Source organism: Diabrotica virgifera, chromosome 5 (genome assembly GCF_917563875.1).
Source record: "Diabrotica virgifera virgifera chromosome 5, PGI_DIABVI_V3a".
NCBI classification, from domain to species: Eukaryota; Metazoa; Arthropoda; class Insecta; order Coleoptera; family Chrysomelidae; genus Diabrotica; species Diabrotica virgifera.
This window is the reverse complement of record NC_065447.1, coordinates 256123751-256149352: the sequence shown is the minus strand read 5'-3', so window position 1 is coordinate 256149352 and position 25602 is coordinate 256123751. Positions and strand designations below refer to the sequence as shown.

The window sequence follows — 25602 nt, the reverse complement described above, 5'->3', positions numbered from 1 at the left end:
TCTTTATTTTTTTTCTTCGTCAAACAGAAAAACTTAGAAGAAAAAACAAAATATATGGAATGGTCAAACAAACAATTTACTCAGGGTCAATATATAACGATGAAAACAACAAAAGGAATCCAATATAAATTCGAAGAAATGGAAAGGTTTGAATACTTAGGAAGTATTTTCACGAGGGACTCTAATATCCAAGAAGAAATACGTAGAAGAATTATGTCAGGTAACCGTGCCGTATTTGCTCTCAACAGGCTGTTGAGAAGCAAAAATATATCCCGAGGAGCAAAGTTAAGAACCTACAAAACCGTAATAAGGCCAATCGTAACTTATGCATCTGAGACATGGACTATATAAAAAAACAGCAAGAAATGCTATTAGTCTGGGAGCGAAAAAGTGCTGCGCAAAATCTTTGATGGGAACGACGTAAACGGTCAATGGATGCGAAGAACAAACAAGGAGATATCAGAGCTTTATCAAGAACCTAATATAACGTAAAAGCACCGTATACCGTCCGGTCTCCCAATTCCGTCCGACAAAGAAATTGCGCTCTATACCTCAGAGTTTCGTCGCAATCAGACGGCCGAGTAGAATTTTTGATAGGTTATATCCCCACTCATTCTACTTTTAGCACGCAGACATTTTACGTTTACTGTTGTCAGTGCGATTCAGTTCATTGCAAGTGCATGTCTTGTTTTAAGCTATACTGATTCCAAAAAAACATAAAGGTAAGGAATACTTATTTTCCATATTTTATAGATACTACGTTTAACAGTTATGTTTTTACTTATTTATTAGAATCTTTCATATTTATTTATTGTAAATATACATATATTTTTGTAATTTTTTTCGAACAATAGATTTTATTACCGAAATTAAAGTGGACGGAATAGGGTAATGCAGAATATCAAGGGGTTCTTGATACCGTCCTAGCGGACGGTATTAGGGATTAACTCCTTCAGTTTCAAACGCTTTGTAAATATAAGTCTTAGTTAAATAATATAATCCGACATATTTTAACCATAATATATATTTTGCTCCGTTTAAAAACCTAAATACGACCTATTATAGGTACAACTCATTTTAAGAAAATTAGTGTCAACTATTAAGTGAATTCGAAAATTCAATTTAAAATTTAACCCAAGAATGATGCATTTATTACCTATTCTAGATTTAATGTGTAAGTTTGGTTTAGTTTTTATTTGTAAAAAATGTTTATGGTAGTTCTTCCTCTCAGTTTGTATTATCAAGTATGATAAAAATGACTATCTAATTAGTAAAACTCATTTAAAGGAATTGGACGGACACAGGAACCTTCTGTCCTATATCCGTCCATGGTGGACGGACAGAGCTACCTCAAACTCCTGTTACCGACCCCATAAAATAAAAACTAATAAAATATTTTTTTTTCAGTTTTTTATTATCTGCAACTATGGTATACAAAAAGCGGATGAAGTATCCCCGAGAGAATATCCAAAAAGCTATAGAAGATATTAATTTGAAACGTTTAAGTATTCGACAAGCCTCCAAAATATACAATGTGCCTAAAAGTACTTTGTTAGATACTATGAAAGAAAAGTACAAAACTCCGGGCAATATTGGAGGGCCAACAGTTTTGTCCAGTTCCGAAGAAGACTTGATTATAAAATGGATAATCGAAATGGGTAACGTGGGATTCCCGGTAACAAGATCTCAACTTGTTGATTCTGTTTCAAAACTAATTCAAAATTTGAAACGAAAAACCCCATTTAAAAATTACATACCTGGTAAAAAATGGTACAATGGTTTTCTCGCTCGTCATCCAGAAATTTCAAAACGTGTTCCACAATCACTATCTTCTTGTAGAGCCGCAGTTACGGAACAAAATATAAGAAATTGGTTTACCCAAGTTCGGGATTATATGACAAAAATGAATTTTTTACACATTCTTGAAAACCCCAAGAGAATATTCAATTGTGATGAAAGTGGTTTCTATTTATCCCCTCAAGAAAAACAAGTGTTGGTTAGAAAAGGTGCAAAAAAGGTATACAGTCGCATAGCTAATGACGAAAAAGAATGTCTTACAGTTTTGCTAACTGTTGGAGCTGATGGTTCTGTACCTCCGCCATTAGTTTTGTATCCCTACAAACGGTATGTGTCAGCTGCAATAATAACGAACATGCCAAACCAGTGGGGAGTTGGGCACTCTGAATCTGGTTGGATGACAAGTGAGACATTTTATGAATACGTTACAAATGTATTTTTTCCCTGGTTGGAAAAGAACAGTGTTCCACTCCCAGTGATATTGTTTCTGGATGGACACTCTTCCCACATCAATCTGCCTATTACTGAATTCTGCAAAGAAAAAGGTATTATTTTAACAGCATTTTACCCCAACGCAACTCACCGATTACAGCCGTTAGATGTTGGTGTTTTTTATCCCATTAAAAATAACTGGCGAAAAGATGTTCGATCTTGGCGTATGGAGAATAACGGAAGAAAACTTCAACGGGCTGAGTTTGCAAAACTCTTAGACAAAACTTTGAAGGCTACAGTCTGTACATCGATAATAAAAAGTGCATTTGAATCATGTGGACTCTTTCCGTTTAACGAAAATCGCATTGATTATTCAAAATTAATAAAACCAATAGAACAAAAAGATTCTGATGATAAAATAACTGAATCAACATCCACTACAACTGTTAATGTTTATGATTCTAAACTACTTCGAGAGGTAGAGATACGTTTAAAGCCAGAGGTTGTTAACCGTTTTAGGATTGCTGAATCAGCGGCCCAACTAGAAGAAAAATATGTAGCATTGTATGATTTCTGGAAGAGTCTTCATCCACAAAATGTCGATCATGATAAAACTTTGGAAAACAATTTGCCAATTAATGCTGCTAACGAGACCATTGTTGACATACACTTCGATGAAAACTTTTGGTTTTGCAATAATGATACAATTGAAGCTACAGTCAAAGCAGATGGAGCATTGGTCTTAATTCCTTCACAGAATAGCAATTCTAGTTCGCCAAAACCTGGTCCATCAGCATCCAAGAACAATGATTGTGAGAATATAGACTATTATTTAGCAGTAAGTTCACCCCAAGAAAAAACACCACCTAAGAACAAAATAGTAAACACAACTCCTTGTAATAGCCCATTAAAAGATGATTCAATAGGTATAGTTTATTCTGATCAAAAAAGACAAGTACAAAATCAAGAAAAAACCCCACTTAAGCAAATTACAACAACATCAGAGAATAATAGTAAATATCCAACACCTTTCAAAAAAGCACTATTTTGGCCGGAAAGTTCTGCAAAGAAAAAAAATAATAGCACAGAAGACACCAAGGAAAGGAAAAAACCAAAGATTTATCCTACAGTAGCTATAAGTGATGAATTTATGGAACATCAACGAAGACTCAAAAAAGAAAAAGAGGAAAAAGAAAATGAGAAATGTGAACGAATCCGAAAGAGGAAAGCAAAAACAGAGATTCAACAAGCAAAAAAGAAAAAGTGTCCTCCAAAACACACACCAGGCATAGATACTGGTAATAATAATACGGAAAACATAAATAAAAAGAATATAGAAATATATTCAAAGGACGATTTTGTGTTGGTTCAGTACGACAGTGAATATTTCCCTGGTGTAGTTCTGGAACGAAGCAATGATACTTTGAGAGTTAAAAGTATGACTATGAATGGAAAGTACTGGAAATGGCCAGATAGAGATGACATTTTAAATTATGACTTTGATGATGTAGTTTGTAAGATTGCGAGACCTTCACTCATAAATAAACGCGGCGCCTATGAAGTTCCAGAAATTGAAAACCTAAAAAAATGAAGTCTTTTTTTTTTATTATTTAATTCATTTGCAGTCATTAAGTTCGTTTCAAAACTTTGTACTTAAATAAAACTTATTTTTAAATTATTTGTTTTGTTTTTTGGCCATTTTTTTGCAAATTTATTTAAAAATTATTCATAATGGGTTTTTTTTGTCATAACTAAATAAATAGGACGGATAACGGTACTCTTGTGGACGGAATTGGGAAAAAATCATTAATGTGGACGGAAAACGGCTATTTGCGAAATTTTTGCATTTGGTTTCTTAAATAAGCAATTTTGTTGAAATGACTACTGTTATTATTATAAATTTGGCTCTAGTAAGAATTAATAATGCATAATAGCTTATAGACAGAATTACTTTAAATTTCAATGATTCGGAATTGATCTTTCAAACAATTTTATATATAGCACTTATAACCGGTCGGAATTCGGTGCTCTTACGTTACTAGCAGTAACAAGAGCTCAAAGAATTAGATGGCTGGGTCACGTCCAGAGAATGAGTTCAGCGAAAGTCTCAAAAATGATAATATCTAGTGCTTTGGCAGGAAGAAGAAGAAGGGGAAGACCGAAGACAAGATGGAGCAATGAGGTCAAAGAAGACATGACAAGACTTAACATAACCAACTGGAAAAGGAAAGGTAACGATAAGCGAGAATGGAAGAGAATAGTACACCAAGCCATGGGCCTGGTAGGCCTGTAGTGCTCATATATTATTATTTTTCTTCTTTATTTAATGTTGTTCTGAAGCTATTTCCTTGTGGCATTTTTATAAACAACTATTTATATACGTTCTACACGTAAGGCTTTCGTAAACCTTAGAAGGTTAGTATGACAATATTCAACACATGAATAATGAATTGACGAACGGGAGAATTATTTAGGAGCCACATTTGGCACATGAGAATTTATCGATTTTGTTTGATTTCTGTCCGGCCTTTTATACTGTCAGAGACGGTATACGAAGATGTTTTGTTGAATAAATAGGCGTAATCTGCCCAGTTCCATTTGAGCCTGGTGCTCAAAGCTGGGCAGGCCACGTCACCAGGCTGAAAGATTCAAGATGGACACGAAATCTGATGGAGTGGAGACCAAGAGGAGATAAACGCAGTAGAGGAAGGCCGCCTACACGATGGATAGATGGTATCAGGCGGATTAGTAAAAATTGGCAACCATCAGTACAAAACAGTGGCGGCTCGCGACCTCAGTATGCGGGTAGGCTACACATATACTTCGGGTAGGCGACAAAAAATATCCTACAATTTGTAATACATTTTGAGCCGTCTTGCAATACTAAATGTAATCTATGAGCGCAACAATGTGTAAAAATTGCTTTTGGAGCATCTACTTTAATTTTTGATTGTAATCCGTTTAAAGAGCCAGCCATTACACTTGCACCATCGTAAAATTGAGCAATTTATTTATTTTTGTAATCATATGGCTCAAGCACGTTTGAAATTAAACTATATAGAGCGCCTGCAGATCTATTCTCGCTAATATCAAAAAACCCTAAAGATCTTTCTGTTACCTGACCAACTTTTTTAACAAAACGGATTGTTAAAGTACACTGTGATTTTTCGGTTATATCAGTAGTATCGTCCGCTAGTATAGAAAAAAATTGACTTTCATTAATTTCTGTTGAAATTTCATTTTTTACGTAGGTAATCGTAATTTTACGTAATCGGCATTACTACTAAATCATTTTGTATTGTTTTTGACAAACCCGTGAACACCCCTTCTATTTTTTAATATGATCCTGGATTTCCTGATCGCGTTTAACTACTAAATTAAAAATTTCTTTAAAATTACCCATGTTTGAAGAATTATGGCTCTCATCACGACCGCGAAATGCAGGTTCTTGTTTTACTAACAGAATTGTAACATCAATTTCTTCAACTTCTTCAATCTTTTCAACTTCTTCATTATATATCTTATTAGATAGAGAAATTTGTCCAGCTAAAGCACTGTCAATAGTTTGTTTATTTTTTTCTAACCGTTTTAAACCTAAGCAATTGTTTAAATGTTCTTTCGAAGATTCATGTTTTTTTACACTAGCTGATAAATTTTTCAAATCTGAATATCCCTGACTCACCCAAACATTTTGCTTCAAATTTGAGAGCAACAGACAAGGCCAACAGAAAAGTGAATTTTTAAAATAACTTCCGCTTAGCCATGTATGATTTTCATACCATATTGTTTTAAACGATCTCGAAAATGGTCGATTGTCTATTGTCTTATCTGTGGATAAAATTGTTAAATTTGGTAAAGGCCGGCCCATTGAAATAATTTCTGACCTTTCTTGACTAAAGTTTTTCCACCAATAAAACTAACACACCTACATTTCAACAACGTCAAATATTACTTATTTTATTTTTGTATCAAATAATAATTTACTCTTCGAATAAATTGATAAGTTAACAATTAACCTCGCTTTAAATTTTTAATTATCTATAAATTCTAGTAACACTTCTATCTATATCTATAAAATATAATGGACGACTGACAAATAACTATTCACATATTTATTTGTCGTTAGTGAATTATTACTAAATTAATATAAAATTAAAATGCCCTTCAATAGACCGATCTTAAATTTACCTGTTTATTATTCAGTTTTCATAAACAAATTTAATTTGTCCTACCTAGTTTTATTCAATACTTAACCTACTAATAACAGCCAAAATCAAAAAACAAAATTATTTAAAACAGTTTCACAAGACACAAGAGAAGCAACTGATAAAATTTTGGAGGTCCGGCTATAAGACTTTGTGCCTATGCGCCCTTTCAAAATCGTAGAATACGCGAGACCTGCAGCAGGTCTCCTCGCGTAAACAGAGAGAGATCGAACGTCAATTCGGTGTTGGCGTCGTTCTATTTCAGGCTACGTTTTCAAGTGCCTGACCCACGGCCCAGGAAGAATATAGAATCTTATACAGTACTACTGATACTACAAGGAGCGTACAATAATTATAACTACGGAGAAAATTTTTTGGATATTTTTACAAATAATTTGGATAATTTTTGCTATTTTATTGTAGGTATTGTGTCAAAATTTATAAATTACAATTTTGAAATAAGTAATTTATATTAATAATTTATATTATTGTACTACATTTGAAGAGGGTAGGCGGCGCTTACCTTGCCTACCCCGACCGGCCGCCCCTGGCACAAAACCGTGAAGTGTGGAAACAATTGGGGGAGACCTATGTCCAGCAGTGGACGCGAATTGGTTAGATGATGATAGGCGTAATCTAGACGATAAGAGTATATTATCGTCACAAACCAGACAAAATAAATGGTTCTAGAGTTTATTTTAAAGAACTCACAAAAAAGGGCAACAAGGTACACAAAAATCAGAGTCGAAGGTCTAAATACGGAATACTTATGCAGAAAAAGAATTGCTGAAAATAAAATCTTAGAATACGATAACATCGAAGAAAGCTGGGAAAAACTCCAAAGTAACATAATTACCGCCGCAACAGAAGCACTTGAAGAGAGGAAAGCAAAGACTACTAATATATTATAAAAAAACCAAGTGGTTTAGAGAGGAAGTGAAGACAAAATTTGAAGAAAGCCTTTTTACAATACAAAACACGATAAACACGATAAACAGGCATACAACTATTATGAATGCATAAGAAACGAATATTTTAGTAAGAAAAACAAAAAAAGAACACTGGGATATCTTCTTAAAACAAATGAAACACGAATTGGACATACTACATACTTTCGATCCATATTTTCTAAAGGTGGTTCCAAAAACGTTATTTGGTCTTCTTTCTTTTTCTTTAGCCCATTTCTATCCAACCTTGGACATAGGCCTTCCCCAAATCTTTCCATTTCCGTCTGTCCTTGGCTGCGCTTTTCCAGTTAGTTCCTGCAGCTTTTACAATATCGTCCTTCCATCGCATCTGAGGTCTTCCTCTTCCACTTCTTCCTGTCCACGCTCTCCAGTTTTGTATTTTAGCATTCCATGTTTTATCCTCCTGTCTCGCATTGCGGCACGCAAATCTCCATTTTAACCCTGTTATATGTTCAGTTACATTTTTTACTATTATTTTCTATCTTATCCATTTGTTTGATTTTCTGTCTTGTAGTTTTATTCCCAACATGGATCTTTCCATTTTTCTCTGAGTTATTTCAATTTTGTTTATGTTGGCCTTTGTTAATGTCCATGTTTCTGACCCATACGTCAAAACAGGAAGGATGCACTGGTCAAATACACGGGTTTTTAGGTACTGTTCTATCTTTGTGCTTTTTAGTAACCATCTTAACTTTCCAAATGCTGCCCACGCTAATCGGATTCTTCTCTGTACTTCAATTGTTTGGTTCTCTTTATTTGCTTTGATTATTTGACCCAGGTATATATATTCGTCAACAACCTCAATATTGGCATTATTTATATTTATTCTGTCGTCTGTCGTTTGTATTTGTCATGATTTTGGTTTTACTCATGTTCATTTTTAATCCTATCTTCTCTGATGCGTGTGCTAGTTGAGTCAGCATTGTGGCTAGTTCTTCTTGGTTGGTTGTAATAAGCAATCGCAATATTTGAGGTGATTGAGATTCTTACCGTTTATGTTAATACCCATGTCTTCCCATTCAAGTTCTTTAAAGACGTCTTCCAGAGCTAAGGTGAAGAGTTTTGGGGATACTACATCTCTTTGTCTTACGCCTCTACGTATTTCTATGGGATTCGTTTTGTTTGTTTTATTTTCCCATTCGACTGTCATATTTGCTGTTTTATAGATGTTATGTAAGAGTTGCCTGTACCTTAGTCTATTCTGCTGTTATTTACAGCTTTTTCTATCGCTCGTATTTTATTTATTTAGTATTATTTCCAAAAACCTTTTGCTACAAGATTCTGAAACGTAACTAAAAAATATTGACTTATACATACCATAAATTGAAGTTGGAATTCCGGATTGGTTTCATAGTCCAAGCATGGGGATTTTCCTAGGTGTTCACATTCGGCTACAGTTATAGTCCCTGTTTTACTATTGACATTAAACTTATCAGCTCCATTGCCAAAGAGCTTGTAAACTATTCCATTTTCTCCAAAGGATCCGCTATCTCTGTCGCTGGCAGTTATAGTGGTAACCAAAGTTCCTGGTGTAGCTACTTCCGAAATCGTTGCTGAATATGCTAGAAAAAAAAACATTTGAATAAAGTTGAGTAAAGTTGTATTATAAGTATTAAGGATGAATGTGAATAATAAAAGAATGAAGTTAGAACGAAATGTTGATTGACAGATAGGCCGTGGGCGTATTTTGACCACTGGACGTTGTTGGATGTCATCTGAAGATTAATAAATGAAAAATACCAGCAGACTGGCTCAAATCGTTCGTACCGTTGCCCAAAAAACCAGGAGCAAAAGTTTGTGAAGGCTATAGGATCATAAGCCTAATGAGCCATCTGCTGAAGCTGTTTTTAAAAGTCATCCACAATATGTAGAATTTATCGAAAATGCGAATAACAAATTGCGCCCAATCAGTTTGGATTTGTGAATGCCGTTGGTACGAGGGAGGATTTAGCGTACATGTGTTGTTTCAGAAATCTAAAGATGTCAGCTGTGATGTTTTTGCATGCCTGATTGACTACAAGAAGGCTTTCTATAGAGTCAGGCGTGAACAAATGATGTAAGTGTTGAAGAGGACAGGGATTGACGGAAGAGACCTGAAAATAATAGCTAATCTGTATTGGAATCAATTAGCAGTGCTCCGAATAGATGGAGATACAGATCAGGTCAAAATCTTAAATGGAATCAAGCTCAGTAACCTGCGGTATGCAGATGATATAATAGCGTTTTCCAGTACCATAGAAGGACTGCAAAATTGAATGAAGAAAATAACGGAAACAAGTAGAACATATGGACTAGATATAAATACCAGCAAAACCAAGCTAATGATCATCAGCAACCAAAACATAACTGGAGCAAATCTGTATGTGAACCAAATGAGAATTTAACGTGTTTCTCCATACAACTACTTGGGAACTATAATCAATGAGTCGTGGGACAATACTCAAGAGATTAGATGTCGCATCGGAAAGGCAAAAGTGCATTTTTGACTATGAACTCTGTATTCAAGAGCCACGACCGACTTCCTTCTAAAAACAAAAATAAGACTCCTTAAATGTTACGTATACTCAGTGCTTCTATACGGAGTAGAACCGTGGACATTGAAGGCAGAAACTCTATCGAAACTTCAGGCTTTTGAACTATGGTTGTACAGAAGGATCCTGAAGCTACCATGGGCAGTCACCAATGAAGAAGTACTACGGAGGATGAACACAACCGTAGATTTAGTCAACATCGTGAAGGGCCGTGTGCTGCAGTACTGGGACATATAATGAGAAATCAAGGCAGATACGAGCTACTCCAATGCATTTTAAAAGGTAAAATTGAGGAAAAAGGGGCTCCAGAAAGAAGAAGAATATCCTGGCTTGCTAACCTGACAGCATGGTATAGAAAGACCTCAACACAACTATTCCGTATAGCAACCAACAAAGTCATCATAACCAGAATAATCGCCAACGTTCGGAATGGACAGGCACCCTAAGAAGAAGATCTGAAGATTCACAACGTCCGGTGGTCAAAATATACCTACGGCCTATTTGTGAATCAATATTTCGTTCTTGCTTCATTTTCTTAATTATTCCATACATATTTTCATATTCATCTTTCACTTCATATATTTATGATTCCAACTTTGTTCAACTTGATTCATGGTCTTCCGATCCGGCTCGAAGGACCAAAATATATGTTGAACATATGAAAGTAGCTGATTAGTTAATTAAACGTGACACATAAAGAAGACCAAGAGATATTACCTTCTTGATCGAAGCTGGGGGCATTATCATTAACGTCCACAACAGTTATTGTGACTGTGGCCGTGGACGAAAGTTTTTCTTGTGTACGGAGCTCTTTCGCAACCGCAAGAATGATAAATTTTCTTTGATTCAGATCTTCATAATCCAAGGAACTATTAGCCACTCGTATGGTTACAGGAGTCCATCCAGAAGCGGTCTTTGGCTCGATCGAGAATACTTCAGAGATGTCTATGAGGTCCAGAGAGTACTCTGAGTTACTATCCTGAAAATATAAAAGAATTGCTATTTAATAACTATGTAGGATCAACTTGCTATTAAAAAGTTCCTTGGGTTCCTTTAGAGGAACTTCCTTTAAAAGAGTTATGTTCTGTACTAGCAATATTTCGTAAAGACAAAAGTGTCTCACCTCATCTGGATCGTTGACAGTCATATCCAGCCCTGGCAGGGCAGAACCCTCTGGAATATTCTCCGGAATTTCCACTGTGTACTCTCTTTTGTTAAATGTCGGGGGCTCGTCGTTGACATCTATTATTCTAACGGTTGCCTCGGCCGTGGAGACCGTTAGAGGGGTGTTACTTTTACTACCATTTACTACTTCGTAGGCCTGAAAGTATTCATGATGATTATTATTAGCATATTAGTTAAAAGGTACAAGATATATGTAGATTAAATTAATATGTTAATCGCTAACAGACAGTAGGCAGTAAAAATTAAACAAAACAACCAGTTCAGAAAATAAAAATAAACACCCTTAAGGGATCCATCAATAACACAGGGATAACCTCAATAACAGTAAAATACGTAGAATCTGTTTTTCTATGATTGAAAGCTCTTTTTTGTGTTCTGCTATATGTTTGTTAAAGATTCTACCAGTTTGACCGATGTAAGTTTTTGGGCAGTCACCACATGAGTTTTGTGTACACCACTGTGTAAGTGCTTTTTTTACTCTTGTTGTTCTTAATATACAGGGTGTCTCGGAAAATAATGCGTTCCTTAAAGGTGTGGGTAGAATACACAATTTTAAAGAAAACTTCCTTATACATTTTTATCTACAGTCGTCTGTTGTCTCAAAAAAATAAAATAATGTCTTTTACTAAAATTTACTTTTGGAAACCCGGCAGCTCTATTTATTTTGGCATAGCGAAGATATTTTTAAAATTGTAAACACAAACAGTCATAATATCATAATTACCTGTAACCCGAGAATACATCTTATTGTTATGGTATTGTACTGTGGTATTGTCATGATTTCGATCGCAAGTATCATGTTAATTACGTAATACCTATAGTGTATAATTAGTGCAAGATTTAGGTACACCAAGGCAATTTACCTCGAAGTTTAAGGTTTTGTAGATGGTTTCAAAACAAAATGTGTAGTGTTGTGTGCAGATAAAGCTTGTTTTACGAGAAATGGTGTTTGTGTGTTTTACTTTAATAATGCCAAAAGTATTAATGTATGGGCTGGGATTATTAGTAATCATCTGATTGAACCACTCGAACTTCCCAGAAGATTGAACGGAGAAGTGTAATACTCAAATTTTTTGTAACATGTTCTACCGATAGATACTTTTGAAGACGTAGCTTGATTGAGTTGATTGTAATAAAAATTTTTCATTTAATTTAAACACTGTACAAACCTTCTTTATTAGATATTTAATAAACACAAATTTTATGCTGTTTTTCTATCATTGTTATCAGTATTTTATCAATACATAATATTATGCCTAATGGTCGATGATTCATGATAGTTGAGTTCCAGTAAAATTATTTTTACTCAGAAGAAGAAACGCAGCGTTGCCGGCTCTATTTGCATTTCTGTGGACATTAATCAAATGCATTACAATTAATAAATTATTTTTTTGAAAATTGTTTATTTTACAAAAAAATTTTATCAGACTTTTTTGCTCTAAATGGTGCACTTAGCCCGTACCTTGAAGAAACGCACTATTTTCCGGGACAACCTGTATTTGCTTAGGTTATTGTTTGTTCTGAAAGCTGGTGTTATTCCTTTCTTTTTATGTGTTTGGATATTTTTTTGATATCTTGCCTGTATATGTACTCCAAAAAAAGGTATTGGGTTTTTTCTCAGGTGGAGGAAAGACTAATTTTTATTATTTTTTCGACATACGGCGCTACATAATGTCCATGCCGCTTTGCAATTTTTAAACTGACTTTGATAACTTAAAAAAGCGTAATATGAATTTCCGTCCCAGGATAAGTACCAAGTCGAGTATCACTTTGAGTTTGAGTCTGTCAGTTATTTCCTCATTATAATTGATGGATTCGACCGATACTTGACGGAAGTTCATTTTATCTAACAATAAAACACTGAAAACGTTTGTTCTCTATACTTCCACAAAATTTATTATAACTATGTGACTACAGCTGTTTCGGCAGAGTGCATTTCTCAAGTGATTTAGTTTACTATGTGTTTGCCTTTTTAAAGTCTTTAACTGAAGAGGTTGAGGAGTGGGAAGCTGTTTGTTTCGAGTTGGTCATTCAGAATTATATCTGTATTTTTCAATTTATTAATTTCTATAGATTCTAATAAAGATAGCTTAAGGCATTTATTTTGAATATGCAGAATTTGAAACTGTTCATTACAAGAATAATTATGATCTAGAAGGTGAAGTGCGTATGTAGAAGTGTCTGTTTTTCTATTGTTGAAAGCTCTTTTGTGTTCTGCTATCCGTTTGTCAAAGGTTCTGCCAGTTCTTCCCTGAAATTAGTCTATCCACCACCACAGAAAGAACCCAGTACCTTCTGCTCTATCACAGCTACATAAAAAAGAAAGGAATAACACCAGCTTTCAGAACTAACAACAACTTAAGCAAATATATTAAAAACAATAAGAGCCGAAAGAGAAAACAACTACAGAGTGGTGTTTACAAACTAACTTGTGGTGACTGTCCGAAAATTTACATCGGTCAAACTGGCAGAACCTTTGACAAACGGATAGCAGAACACAAAAGGGCTTTCAACAATAGAAAAACAGACACTTCTACATACGCACTTCACCTTCTAGATCACAATCATTCTTTTAATGAACAGTTTCAAATTCTGCATATTCAAAATAAAGGCCATAAGCTATCTCTATTAGAATCTATGGAAATTAATAAATTGAAAAATACAGATATAATTCTGAATGACCAACTAGAGACAAACAGCTCCCCACTCCTCAACCTCTTCAGTTAAAGACTTTAAAAAGGCAAACTTATAGTAATCTAATTCACTTGAGAAAGGCACTCTGCCGAAACAGCTGTAGTCACATAGTTGTAATAAATTTTGTGAAAGTACAGAAAACAAACGTTTTCAGTGTTTTATTTCCTCATTTCTTATCCTATATGTTCTTCTTACTCCAATTGTTCTTCTGAGGTATTTCATCTCTGCTGCCTGAATTCTGCTTTGATGTTTTTTGTTTAAGATCCAGTTTTCTGCTCCGTATGTCACCGTACGTCTATATATTAGAATCCACTATTTAGTCCTTTCTTTGAATAGTTTTCCTGTGTTTTCCACTCTGTTGTTAAGATCATCCTCGATGTCTCCTTTGTTGTTGATCTACCATTACTTCTATTTAATCTTCCGCCTCTTGTTTCCTTGTTATTTTCATTATCTGAGTCTTCTCTTTGTTTACATTTAAGTTGTATTTGTCTGCAAATAATAAGTTGTCGTCTGCAAATATACACATTTCAACGTTTATCATTTGCATTCTGATCCAACCGACACAGTATTTTTTGAAAGTTTTCTTACATTCTTTCACTATCTCATCTATTACAGACATTTATGAATAGCACTGAGCTGAGACTTTCCCTTTGTCTAACTCCTTGAGTTGTTTCATAAAGAAGTTACTGCAAGATATTTGTTGTACAGAGTCAGTAATTAAATTCAAACAGTGTGATTAAAATGAAAATTTAGGGGAAAAACAATATCTGCGCATCTCATTTTGAATGTAACGTTCCAAAAAGACGTATAAAGGAAATTAAAATAAATTAAATACTTACCCTTATATTAAATTTCAAAATACCCCCAGGGTTGTCGATTGATTCCTTATCAATTGGTCTCGCTGTTCTTAGCTCACCGGTTATCGAATCCAAAAGAAAATAGTCCATGGGATCTAGAACAAGCAAAGATATTGAAAATACTTATTGTGTAATTATATTTGTACTGTTAAATAAATAAATGTTATAAATTCGCCGTATTTTAGTTTTAGTGTTATGCCTGCTCTTCACTATCGTCGATGATGGCCGATCGTGTGATTGTCTATGATCGACACAAGCATCGTGCAAGTGACCACACAATCGTCCAACGCATCAACTTATTATTTATTACTCGACGATTCTCTTTGAAGTATCTCCAAAAACCGCAAATTCACGGATCCTAGACAGTTATGGGCGATCATAGACAATCATGGGCAATTATAGCCGAGTATGTCCTCTACACAATCGGTGCTCGGGCTTGATTGTCTGTAATCGGCGATTATATAAAGGAGCCAAAACTTCTTCAACTTCGTGTTACGTGTTCTCTACTGTTCTTTACGGCTTGGAAACGTGGACACTAAAATAAGTGTATCTGAACAAATTGGGCGCCATTAAATTTTGGTGTTTTACAGAATATAGTAAATGAAGTGGAAATAATATTAACTACCTATCAAAAGCTATGATATTATGGCAACCAGGAGGAAAAAGGAGACGTGGTCGACCCAGATCGAAATGGTTAACTGAAGTAGAGGAGGACCTAAGAGGGTCAAGAATTACAAAATAGAAAGAGAAGGCAATAGACCGAAAGAAATGGAGACATATTAGTGAACAAATACAATGATAATGGGGACTGATCCATCCCGTAAAATGGATCTAAAAAGCGAAAGCGGCGAAACCCCACATGAGATGTTAAGTCATATACTATACTATACTATACCTATCCGAAGACGAAAACTTGTGTACTTAAGACATGTGATGAAAGAGAAAAATACTCATTCTTACAACTAATTATGTAAGGCAAATCCAAGGAAAGCGAAATGAGAGAAGACGGAGAATATTCTGGCTTAAGAATTTGAGGGAATGGTTTGAATGCAGAACTATTTAGAGGGGCAGTCAACAGGATCCACATAGCCATGACGATTTCCAACCTTGAAGAGAAGATGGAACTTGAAGAAGTTAGAAGACTTTAAATAAATTAAAATAAACATTACATTGGTGTCAGAAGTGGATTATTAACCTTAATTAATTATCCCTTAAATTATCCTTTAATTTGATTTCAGTTCAATAAACTTCAATCATAGAAAAAAATCTGTATATAATAGGTTTGTTCTAGCATCAGTTTCAAACGGTTTGAAACCATAAGCGAATAGTGGACCAGCGCGAGTAGAGGGGATAGCACTGGTGACTGTATTATATTTTCTCACTGAGCAACTGTTTGCTGACGGTTTCTGACTAGTTTGACTGTTTGCTAGAACAAACCTATTAAATTAGTCATTTCCTCTTTACTTACGTGTTAATAAACTATACTTACTGTTCACCAACTCATATACTATCTTCCTTGGGTTTCCTCGATCACCATCTTCGGCATGAACAGTCATAACGAGAGTGTTAATGGAGACATCTTCCTTGATTTCTGCGGTCAAATTACCAACGAAATATGGAGGGGTATCTTGAACATCGCCAACTTTGACATCAACATTCGTTGTACTTGTCAATTCTCCATCCTAGAAATCATAAGATGATATACATTTCTGACATGTAGGAAAATCCTACATACATTTTTGACACTGACTCAACGTTCAGTATAAAAAGAGAATAACAATAAATGATAAAATTTGAACAATTTTTAATTAAATTAACTACAAGCACAGAAAGATCAGAATTTAATAACAATCTGAGGGAGAACATCACCCTCAGAAATTCAACTAAAAAAAAAACAGTGCTACTTGCTACAAGATCGAGACCAAGTACGTCAACTGAGAAATTTGTCGTAAATAGGAGATTTAGTTGAATTTAGCAATAACGTAAGTTATTCTCTTCGATTAAAAAGAAGTATAACATTGGTGACAGCGGTGAGATAAAAAATATATATTATGTAATTGTTAATATAATGGTTAAACGATTATCTGGTGAATTGTTTTTAAAAATGAAATAGGAAGAGAGAGAATGAAGAGGAAGAGAAGCGTAGGCAAGAGAAGAAAGAAGTGAAAGAAAGGCGTAGACAAAAAATGGAAGAGGAGAAGGTGATGCATACAAAAGGAGAGGTGTAAATCGTTAATAATTTATCACAAATTCACAAAAAGTTGAGCTTAAAATAGAGGAAAGTCAAATTACTACTGGAACAGACAAATTAGAAGAACAATAGAACGATATGAAAGCCGATTTAGAAAATAAAACAGTACAAAAAAGATTTAAAACCCGATTTAGAAAATAAAAAAGTACACGATTTAAAATTTAATTCAGCAAGACAAATTGGCCGAGTTAGAATGAAAAATTGGTACCTAAGCCTCTGTATCTATAATAATTGTTTAGTAACTAATGTCGAATCTGAATAAAAAGTCTCATCCCCTTCCCTAGTTGAATCAGGTACAATTAGAACTAGCAAAATTTTATAACCATGCACATTCAACGGCAAAACAGCATGGGGAACATCGTTTTCAAGTCGAAGCTGCAGCTATATCAAATCGCTGCACTGAGAAAGAAATGGAGGCTTCTTTGGTAGTGTCGCTTCGGAAACGGCAGCAACCGTCTTGCAATTTCTTACACAGCATGCACTCAGATATATCTCTCTCGTTCAAGCTTTATAGTCACGATTTGGTCAGCAGCATCTAAAGTAGGTTTCCAAAATCAGCTGAAAGGCCGATATCAAAAACATAACGAAAGTCTGCAATAATTTGAAGCCGAGATTAAAAGATTATTGCATATTTATGAACAAACAAGCATTACAAGCAAACAAGAAACAGGACGAAAACACAATTAAAAATCTGCAAACTTTTGTAAACAAATCTCTAAGAAAAATCCTGAAAATTAACTGGCCCAACAGAATGACTAATACAGAACTATGGGAAAGAACAAAGCAAACTAACTTATCTACTACACTTAAGGAAAAAAAATGAAAATGGATTGACCGCACTTTGCGGAAAGACCAAAGCAACATAGCAAGACAAGCACTTGAATTCCAACCAGAGGGGAAAAGAAAGAGAGGCAGACCAGGCAACACCTGGAAAAAAACAACGACGAGAGAACACGAAAAAATTAGACTAAGATGGGGTGAAGTCAAAAAGAGAACAAAAAATTGAAGAGAATGGGAACTAGTACACAGTTTATCCAGAGAATAAAAACAAAAGAAGATGCGCTGCCCCGGCCAGACAGTAATCTTACACTTTTGGCCAATAAACGCATAAGCGCCCAAGACTCCACATGGAGGGATGGAACTAGAGAGAGAGATGAACAAACAAAAAAAATCTAATATATCTTTTGGTTATTTATTAATAAATACTTACCGAAGCTTTTATCATAAAGTGGTAACTGCTCTTGGCATTGTAGTCGAGTTTCTTCATGAGCGTGATGGCGCCCGTATATAAATTCTGCTCTGAATTGATCGCTTCGACATTAAAGACATCACAAGCATCAGGATCACTCGATAGAGTAATGCATTCCACCTCTATATTGGAACCTGTAGTGTCTTTATCTACCACCATAATGTGCGAAAACACTTTCGCTCCAGGTAACGTATCTTCGTTAACGGTGAACTCGTAGGGCGCCTGTAACAATTCAGGTCAGGTAAATTAAAGCCGGAATACCATGGAACGTGGCGTGGCACGCAAAGAGAAATAGAAAATATGTAATAGACAAAGATAAAAACTAAAGACATGAATCAACGTCTTTACTTTCTCTTAAAATTTGTGATTTATAATGTTTGGGCTAGAACCGTACTCTCCATTTATCGCTGGCGAGGATCGTCACGGGTTCTCCCATCGTTTGTCGGTAAATCAACACGGTTCAATGGAAGTCAGAAGCTGATAAAGAGTAGGTAGAAGTAATGGATTTTCTCAGGAGCTATGACCTACATATTGAAACGGTTCAAAAGAACGCAATTATTTTGCCTTATGCAGAAACCAAAAATTGTACATGTATCGTAACATATTTTTGTCCCATCCTGTAGACATAAAAATATCGCTTCATATGCCAAGCGAATGAAAGGAATTTATTTCTGTCCCGAAAAAAAAAACGTGAGAATTTGAAGTTTATCCGTCTTGTTCAAGAAAGACGTTATTATATTTTACAGTCATATGTATCTATATTCGATTTCCTGTGTTCAGTTTGTGATGTAAAAAAGAGTTACATTGTAGCTAATGATCGTTTTGGCTCCACAAATCTTGGGAGTTAGATACACAAACGTGCTGCTTTGAGTATTAGAGAGTACAGGTGTTAATGGAACTGTGGAACTGGGAGAGTTTTGCTGACTTTGCGAACTGATTTTTCATGGTTCCCTACTAAGTAGGTTGGTCTTGAAGTATGTTTTGTTTTTCCCTATTGGTCGATAAAAAATGTAGGAAGCTTAGTTATTTTTTTTATTAGTCAATGATGAAAGAAGGAAGTATTGAACTTTTTTCTTATTGGTTGATTAGATGAGTAGGGTAGAATGAGAGAAATGGAGTGGGTTTTGGAAGGAAGCGTTTTGGTTTTTAAGAGATTCATTCAAGTTGTGAGATTAACGAATTCAAGTTTTGGAAGTTGAAGTCGGAGGTTGAGTTGTAGCCTCGGTTGGAGCCGCCACGACGCGGTTTCTGAAGAGTTGAGTTGAATTTTTAGTTTGAGTTTTTTAATTGGAAGTCTTGATTGAGAACTTAAGTGAAAATGTAGAGTATTAGAAGCAGTACTTAGTCACAAGTCAAATGCCGCTGTTAGACAAAGAACCAGTTTATTTTAGTGTATACTACACTACCTAAGTTTGTTTTTGTAAGCAGTTATGGACTAAGTGCTAAAGATAATCCTAGATACCTCAAAAGTTATTTTAAAAAGTCAATCTGAGTAGATTTGGAAGTTTATTTATTTTTTTGGTGAAACTTTTCATGAAAATAAAAACTTGTGTACTATTCTTTATCTAAATTCAGTGAAAAGTGCTTGTTTTTGGACATTCACAACGTGAAGAATGAGGACAGGATTATATGACAAGGTATTGTTTGTAAACATTTTTATTGTTTTTGTAAACATAATCTCTTATATTGTATACAAGAGATCCATCATTTCATTTTTTATTTTTTTATTTTAATAAAAAGTTGATTCATTTTATAATAATTTTTTTTGATTGATAATATTATTACCTGGTCCCTTTCTCCTGTTCATAAGTGAGAAATCAACATGAGAACACTAAGGTAGGTCATGATATATTTATATTTATGTAAATGTGTTTGTATCTTATGATAACTATATATTTTTATTAACTTTTTACTTTAGTTATTTTTTTTGAAGTTTTATGTATGTTTCGTCTTTCATTTTCTTTTTATTCAATGGCGCCCCCGAGCAATTGAGTTTCTTAATATATTCTTAATTATATTTAAAATCTATTAGCAGATGGAACAAGATATCTTCAATATATCGTCAGTTTTTTTCGGCTGTTCCAATGACACGATTAAGGTGCAAGTCCAAGATTCAAATTCATCTGAAATAAAATTGGGACTAGATAGGCTCTCTTCAAACGTAAGTGAAATATCTAATCAAATGAGTAATCTTTCAAATAAACTACCTGCTATACCAACGAAGAAAGATGTATCGAAGAGAGACATTGTGTATGCCACTTCAAGTACTCAAACCGAAGACACTCAACATTTCGAAGCTAGTCCAGTCACAAAATCAAAAAGTGCAGAAGATAAATGCCACTTTGTCGTTATTAGCAACTTAACCCCAATTTACACTCCTATTCAAGTAGTTCACTACATTAAAGAGAAGCTAGGTATCAAGGAATATATAAGATGTTATGCCCTTCTTAAAGATGCCAACACAACAACAGGGTCCTCATTCAAAATAGGTATTAAGTCTAAAACATCTATTGACTTATTATTTAATAAGGAAATTTGGCCACCGGGTGTAAACATTAAATGGTCTACAGAATCCTCATGCTCCGAACCAACAACTTCATCTGATGCTAATATGAAACCGAAGCACATCAGCAGCCCAGTTAGCTTGGAAAATCCAATTACCATTCCAAGTAAAAACAAAAATGAAGTTCAAAACACAAATATAGTTACTGACAAGCAGGCCATCGAAATTTGCAAATCTAAAGATCCGTTCCGTTCCCAAATTAATTTCATTAAGAAAGATACTTTGGAACCATCCATAAATTTGGATCCTTTAACACCACCAAGAATTAGATTAACCAATAACTCAAACAGTCGATATCTTCTAGCAAGATTAAGGGAACCGGATATATTAAAAGCAATTAAGCTACATCTTGCTTTCCTACACCTGCCTCAGTATTTTGTGATGGATATACCAACACCAGTGTGAAACTATTTTTGGCTTCCAAAGGACTACCTACCAAGACTGAGGAACTAAGAAAAATTCTTCTAGAATTTAATGATGCCTATGGAATTGGTCCAGCTGAGGTGGAAGCTGATCTTGTTGCTTATAGGTCCTTTCTAAGTTCAGAAAGAATCATACATCTACAAAAATCAAGGGAATGTCACCGAAATTATTATTCTACTAGCTCTCCAAGACGAAATTTTTAAATAACACGACGTGTTCTGAGGAACTAGAAACCTCGAATAATTTTAGTGATGACAACTTTAGTATGGTTCTGATTAATATTCGTTCTATAAGAAATAAAACTGACGAATTATTTTTGTTTCTGGAAGAATTAGGATTTCCCCCGATAGTTGCGGTTACAGAGCACTGGCTTGAAGTCAACGAGCCTTTTTTTGTAGAAAAATATACCACAATTGCTAGGTATGATCGTCCAAGTTCAGCTCATGGAGGCACCCTAATTCTTTCTAGAAATAATGATTTTTCTCTGATTACAAAATATGACTTTCTGTTAAATGAAGCCTTCTTTGAGTTTTCCCTAGTTTATAATAAAAATCTTAATCTTTACATTATTTGCATCTATAGATCACCTGACTCCCCTGTGGAACTATTTTTTCAGAACCTGCTAAATTTGTTAGATGACTTGCCTTATAGAAGCAGAAAAATTCTATGCGGGGACTTCAACATTAATTATGATGCTACTTGTGCTACCCAAATGTCCTTGGTCAACATATTCGAATCATATGGTCTCTCAATGCACGTTAATTCTCCTACAAGGATTACAAAAACTTCATCTACCATAATTGACTATATTGTCTCAGATTTCTCACCCCTTGATGTCTGCTCTACAATTATTAATGCGGGATTATCAGATCATGAAGCAGTATTTACGAAGTTTAACATCTTCAGCAAACCCTCCTCGAAAACCCGACGTTTAGGTAGGATTTTTTCCGCTCGGAATTTTCATAAATTTCAAAATTTATGCTTAACTTCTGAGTGGCATTTTCCTTCTGCGGACGTGGACTATAATTTCAACGATTTTATAGAAAAGCTGGTCTCTATCTTCAATAAGGCATTTCCTTTAATTTCAATTAAGCCAAAACATCACAAACCCTGGGCTACAAAAGGTATTCGCATATCAGCCAAAAATATGCGCTCACTATTGTATATCAAGAAATTTGCTACCAACGTCTCTGTCACTCAATATATCACCAAGTACAGGGTAACCTATCTAAAACTCATCAAATCAGCTAAAAAAGCCTAATATCAAAATCGTATGGAAAGCTCTAAAAGTGTTGCAAAAGAAACTTGGTCCATAATAAACGATCTTCGAAATAGAACTCACGCAGTTCAAACATTTGCCCTTCCAGACCCGGAAAATCTAAACGAATATTTCGTTAATGTGAGTAAAAATATAACTTCTACTATTTTGCCACAAAAAGATCCCATTTCCTATCTCCCCAATTCAGGAGTGTTCTCGAATTCATTCTTTTTAAGACCAATCGATATATCTGAACCGATCCAAACTATCAACAGTATCAAAAGCAAATCATCCTGTAGTACTGATGGACTATCCATAAAAATCTTCTCAAATCTCACAGAAAATGTGTTGGAAAACCTCGTCTCACTAATTAATGATTCCTTTGAAAGAGGCAAATTCCCAGAGTGCCTAAAGATAGCCATTATTATTCCCCTTCATAAGGGTGGTGAAAAATCTAATGCTTGCAACTATAGACCTATTGCCTTACTACCGGTACTTTCAAAAATTATTGAGAGACTCATAAAAACCCGTCTTATGTCCTTTCTCATTGATAACAACATCTTATCCCAAAATCAGTTCGGCTTTTTAACTAATAAATGTACCACTGATGCCTTGTTTTCTGTGTTTCATGAGGTTTACCAAGCACTAAACAATAATCTTTATACTGTCACTGTTTTCTGTGACTATGCCAAAGCTTTTGATTGTGTAAATCACGACATTTTGATTAAAAAACTAAATTTCTATGGGATTCGAGGTATTTCTTTGAATTGGTTCCAATCTTACTTGAATAATAGGAAACAACTAGTTAGAGCAAATGATACTGACTCTAGTCTCAAAAACATTGTATGTGGAGTACCACAAGGTTCAGTATTGGGTCCTCTACTGTTCCTTATCTTTATAAATGACATCACTAACTTAAAAATCGATGGAAAAATCTTTCTTTTTGCTGATGATACCAGTATCACTTGGAGCAACTCAACTATTGCATCTCTTCATGCAACTATAACTTCTGATTTGCTTACGATAAAAACCTGGTCTGACTCTAATTTATTGTCTTTTAACGTGGATAAGACAGTAGCATTATCCTATAAAAGTGCTCTTCAACCCCTGCTTGTTAATAACAGCCAGATCTCTACCGTCGATTCTGTAAAATTTCTTGGTATTTTTTTAGACAGCAACCTCAAATGGTCCCTTCATATTGATGTGTTAAGTAAGAAACTCGCCTCAGCCTGCTATGCTATAAGATCTGTTTCGAAAGAACTCAATTTAGCATCTTCTAAACTAACATATTTTTCTTTGTTCGAGTCTCATCTTCGATATGGTCTTCCTTTTTGGGGTTCTAGTACAGCTGTCCAATTAGATGTTATTTTTAAATTACAAAAAAGAGCAATAAGGTATCTGTTTGGCCTCAGAAGAACAACACATTGCAGAAGTTACTTCAAAGATCACGGCATTTTAACCCTTACATCTTTATATATTTTAGAAACTGTTTGCTTAATTCGTAAACACATGCACGTCTTTCCAGCAAGGCCTCGTCATGACTACTCCACCAGAAATTCAAATTTTGATGTCTATTTACCGATCCCGTCCTCTGAGTTAGTAAAGAAATCTATATTATATTCCGCAAAAAAACTATACAACCATCTTCCTTTACAACTCAAATCTGCAACATCTTTCCCCAAATTCCGTAAAATGACAAAAGCTCATCTATCTAAAAGACCATATTATTCAGTAGAAGAGTTTCTTAATGACTAACTAAGAAATTACAGTGTAATGTACAAGTAACCAAACTTATCTATATTTGGGTGTCACATGCAGCAGCTTAAACTTATTAGTTCCTATGTCTATAAATAGTTTACTTTGTTGTATATTCACTTTGCAATTTCTATAAATTGTTGCAATATATCGATTTTGTTTTTTTTCTTTACTTTATTAACTTATATTTTGTATTTATGTATATTTTTTTTATATTGACGATTTATCAAATTTCAGAAAATTGTATTTGTTATTGTTATTGTTAGATATTATTTATTTATTTTTTTTTCTGACTTTAATTAAGCTTTTTCCATAAAATTTGTATTTTCAGTGACAATAAAGCATATTTCTATTCTATTCTATTCTATAATCCACACCCCCAGATCTCTGAAGACTTAGAGCTACCAAGGTATATCAAAAAGTTAAGTAGCACCAAGTATATTTTTATGTTTGTTTAATTTGTCGAGTTACATATTATCTTTTTTTTTGCCTTTGTTATGCACGCTGGTGCTAGAATATATCTGCGCGCAGGTTCGTCCAAAATTATTAAAATTTGTACGGTCGAAGCGTAAATTTGTACTCTGCGCATGCATGAGTCATAGTCCTTTAGATTATCCATTATCTCTACATACCCCTCCAACCCTTCCTACTCGGCTAGAGGGTGGTACGGCTTCTTCTTCTTACGGTGCCTTAGGACGATGGCCATTACATTTGCCCATTTAATCTTATTTGTTGCCTATGGAGGTCATATTCGTCTATTGTCGTAGGTTTTTTCTTCTTTCTGGTCCCATTTTGCTATTGATTTTGCTTTCGATTTTAAGTTGGAGCAGTTCATACTTTTAATTTCTTACGATGTGACCAAAATATTTGTCGCATTTGTCGTATGGCTCATGTAGGATTTTCTGAGCATATTACGGTAACACAATAGTTCGAATGATTGGATTCTTTTTTGTGTGGCTTCTGTCATTGTCCAGGCTTGAAAACCATAGAGCAAGGTGGAGAAAAGATAGCACTTAAGTATTCTAGTTCTTAATGAGATATCCAGCTGGCGGTTGCATAGAACTTTTTGCATTTTGTAAAACACTGCACGTGCTTTTTCCAGATGTGTTCTTATCTCTAGTGAGTGGTCCCAAGTTTTATTAAGATTACTTCCAAGTAGTACGGCTAGAGAGTGGTAATTTTACTATGAAGTGGTCTAACAACGTTGTATTCGAATTTTTATCATTGCGTGAATTAACCAACTTACTAATTTTTTATAATTACGTATTTTTTATGGGAAATAAGCCACAATTTTATTAAAAAATGAATTTATTAACGTTTCGAAGCCCAAATCGGGTTTCGTTGTCAAAATACAAAATACTATTAAAATAAACAAACATGTTGTTGCTAAGTAAAAAAATTCTTCTAATAATTTATTTAATCTGACTCATTTAT

The 25602-nt window shown here is 34.5% G+C and overlaps 2 protein-coding genes across 9 annotated transcripts in view; one reads left to right on the top strand and one right to left on the bottom strand.

The window, feature by feature from the left end:
- LOC114326119 (cadherin-87A) overlaps positions 1–25602 on the bottom strand; it is a 1008603-nt gene that overhangs the window by 44990 nt on the left and 938011 nt on the right. For all 8 annotated transcript variants that reach the window (XM_050651140.1, XM_050651141.1, XM_050651145.1 and 5 more), the window contains 6 exons: positions 18131–18391; positions 16159–16351; positions 14652–14764; positions 11057–11254; positions 10651–10912; positions 8720–8964 (listed from right to left, as the gene is read on the bottom strand). In XM_050651140.1, the coding sequence (XP_050507097.1) occupies positions 8720–8964; positions 10651–10912; positions 11057–11254; positions 14652–14764; positions 16159–16351; positions 18131–18391 (1272 nt within the window). The remainder of the gene's footprint in view (positions 1–8719; positions 8965–10650; positions 10913–11056; positions 11255–14651; positions 14765–16158; positions 16352–18130; positions 18392–25602) is intronic.
- On the top strand, positions 488–3907 carry LOC126884848 (uncharacterized). The gene is made up of 2 exons (XM_050651150.1): positions 488–722; positions 1408–3907. Exon 2 carries the CDS (start codon positions 1427–1429, stop codon positions 3818–3820), a length of 2394 nt encoding a protein of 797 aa, XP_050507107.1. The 5' UTR covers positions 488–722; positions 1408–1426; the 3' UTR covers positions 3821–3907.

Excerpts from the sequence above, each read along its gene's own strand:
- LOC126884848 (XM_050651150.1), top strand. The coding sequence starts at position 1,427 with ATGGTATACAAAAAGCGGATGAAGTATCCCCGAGAGAATATCCAAAAA.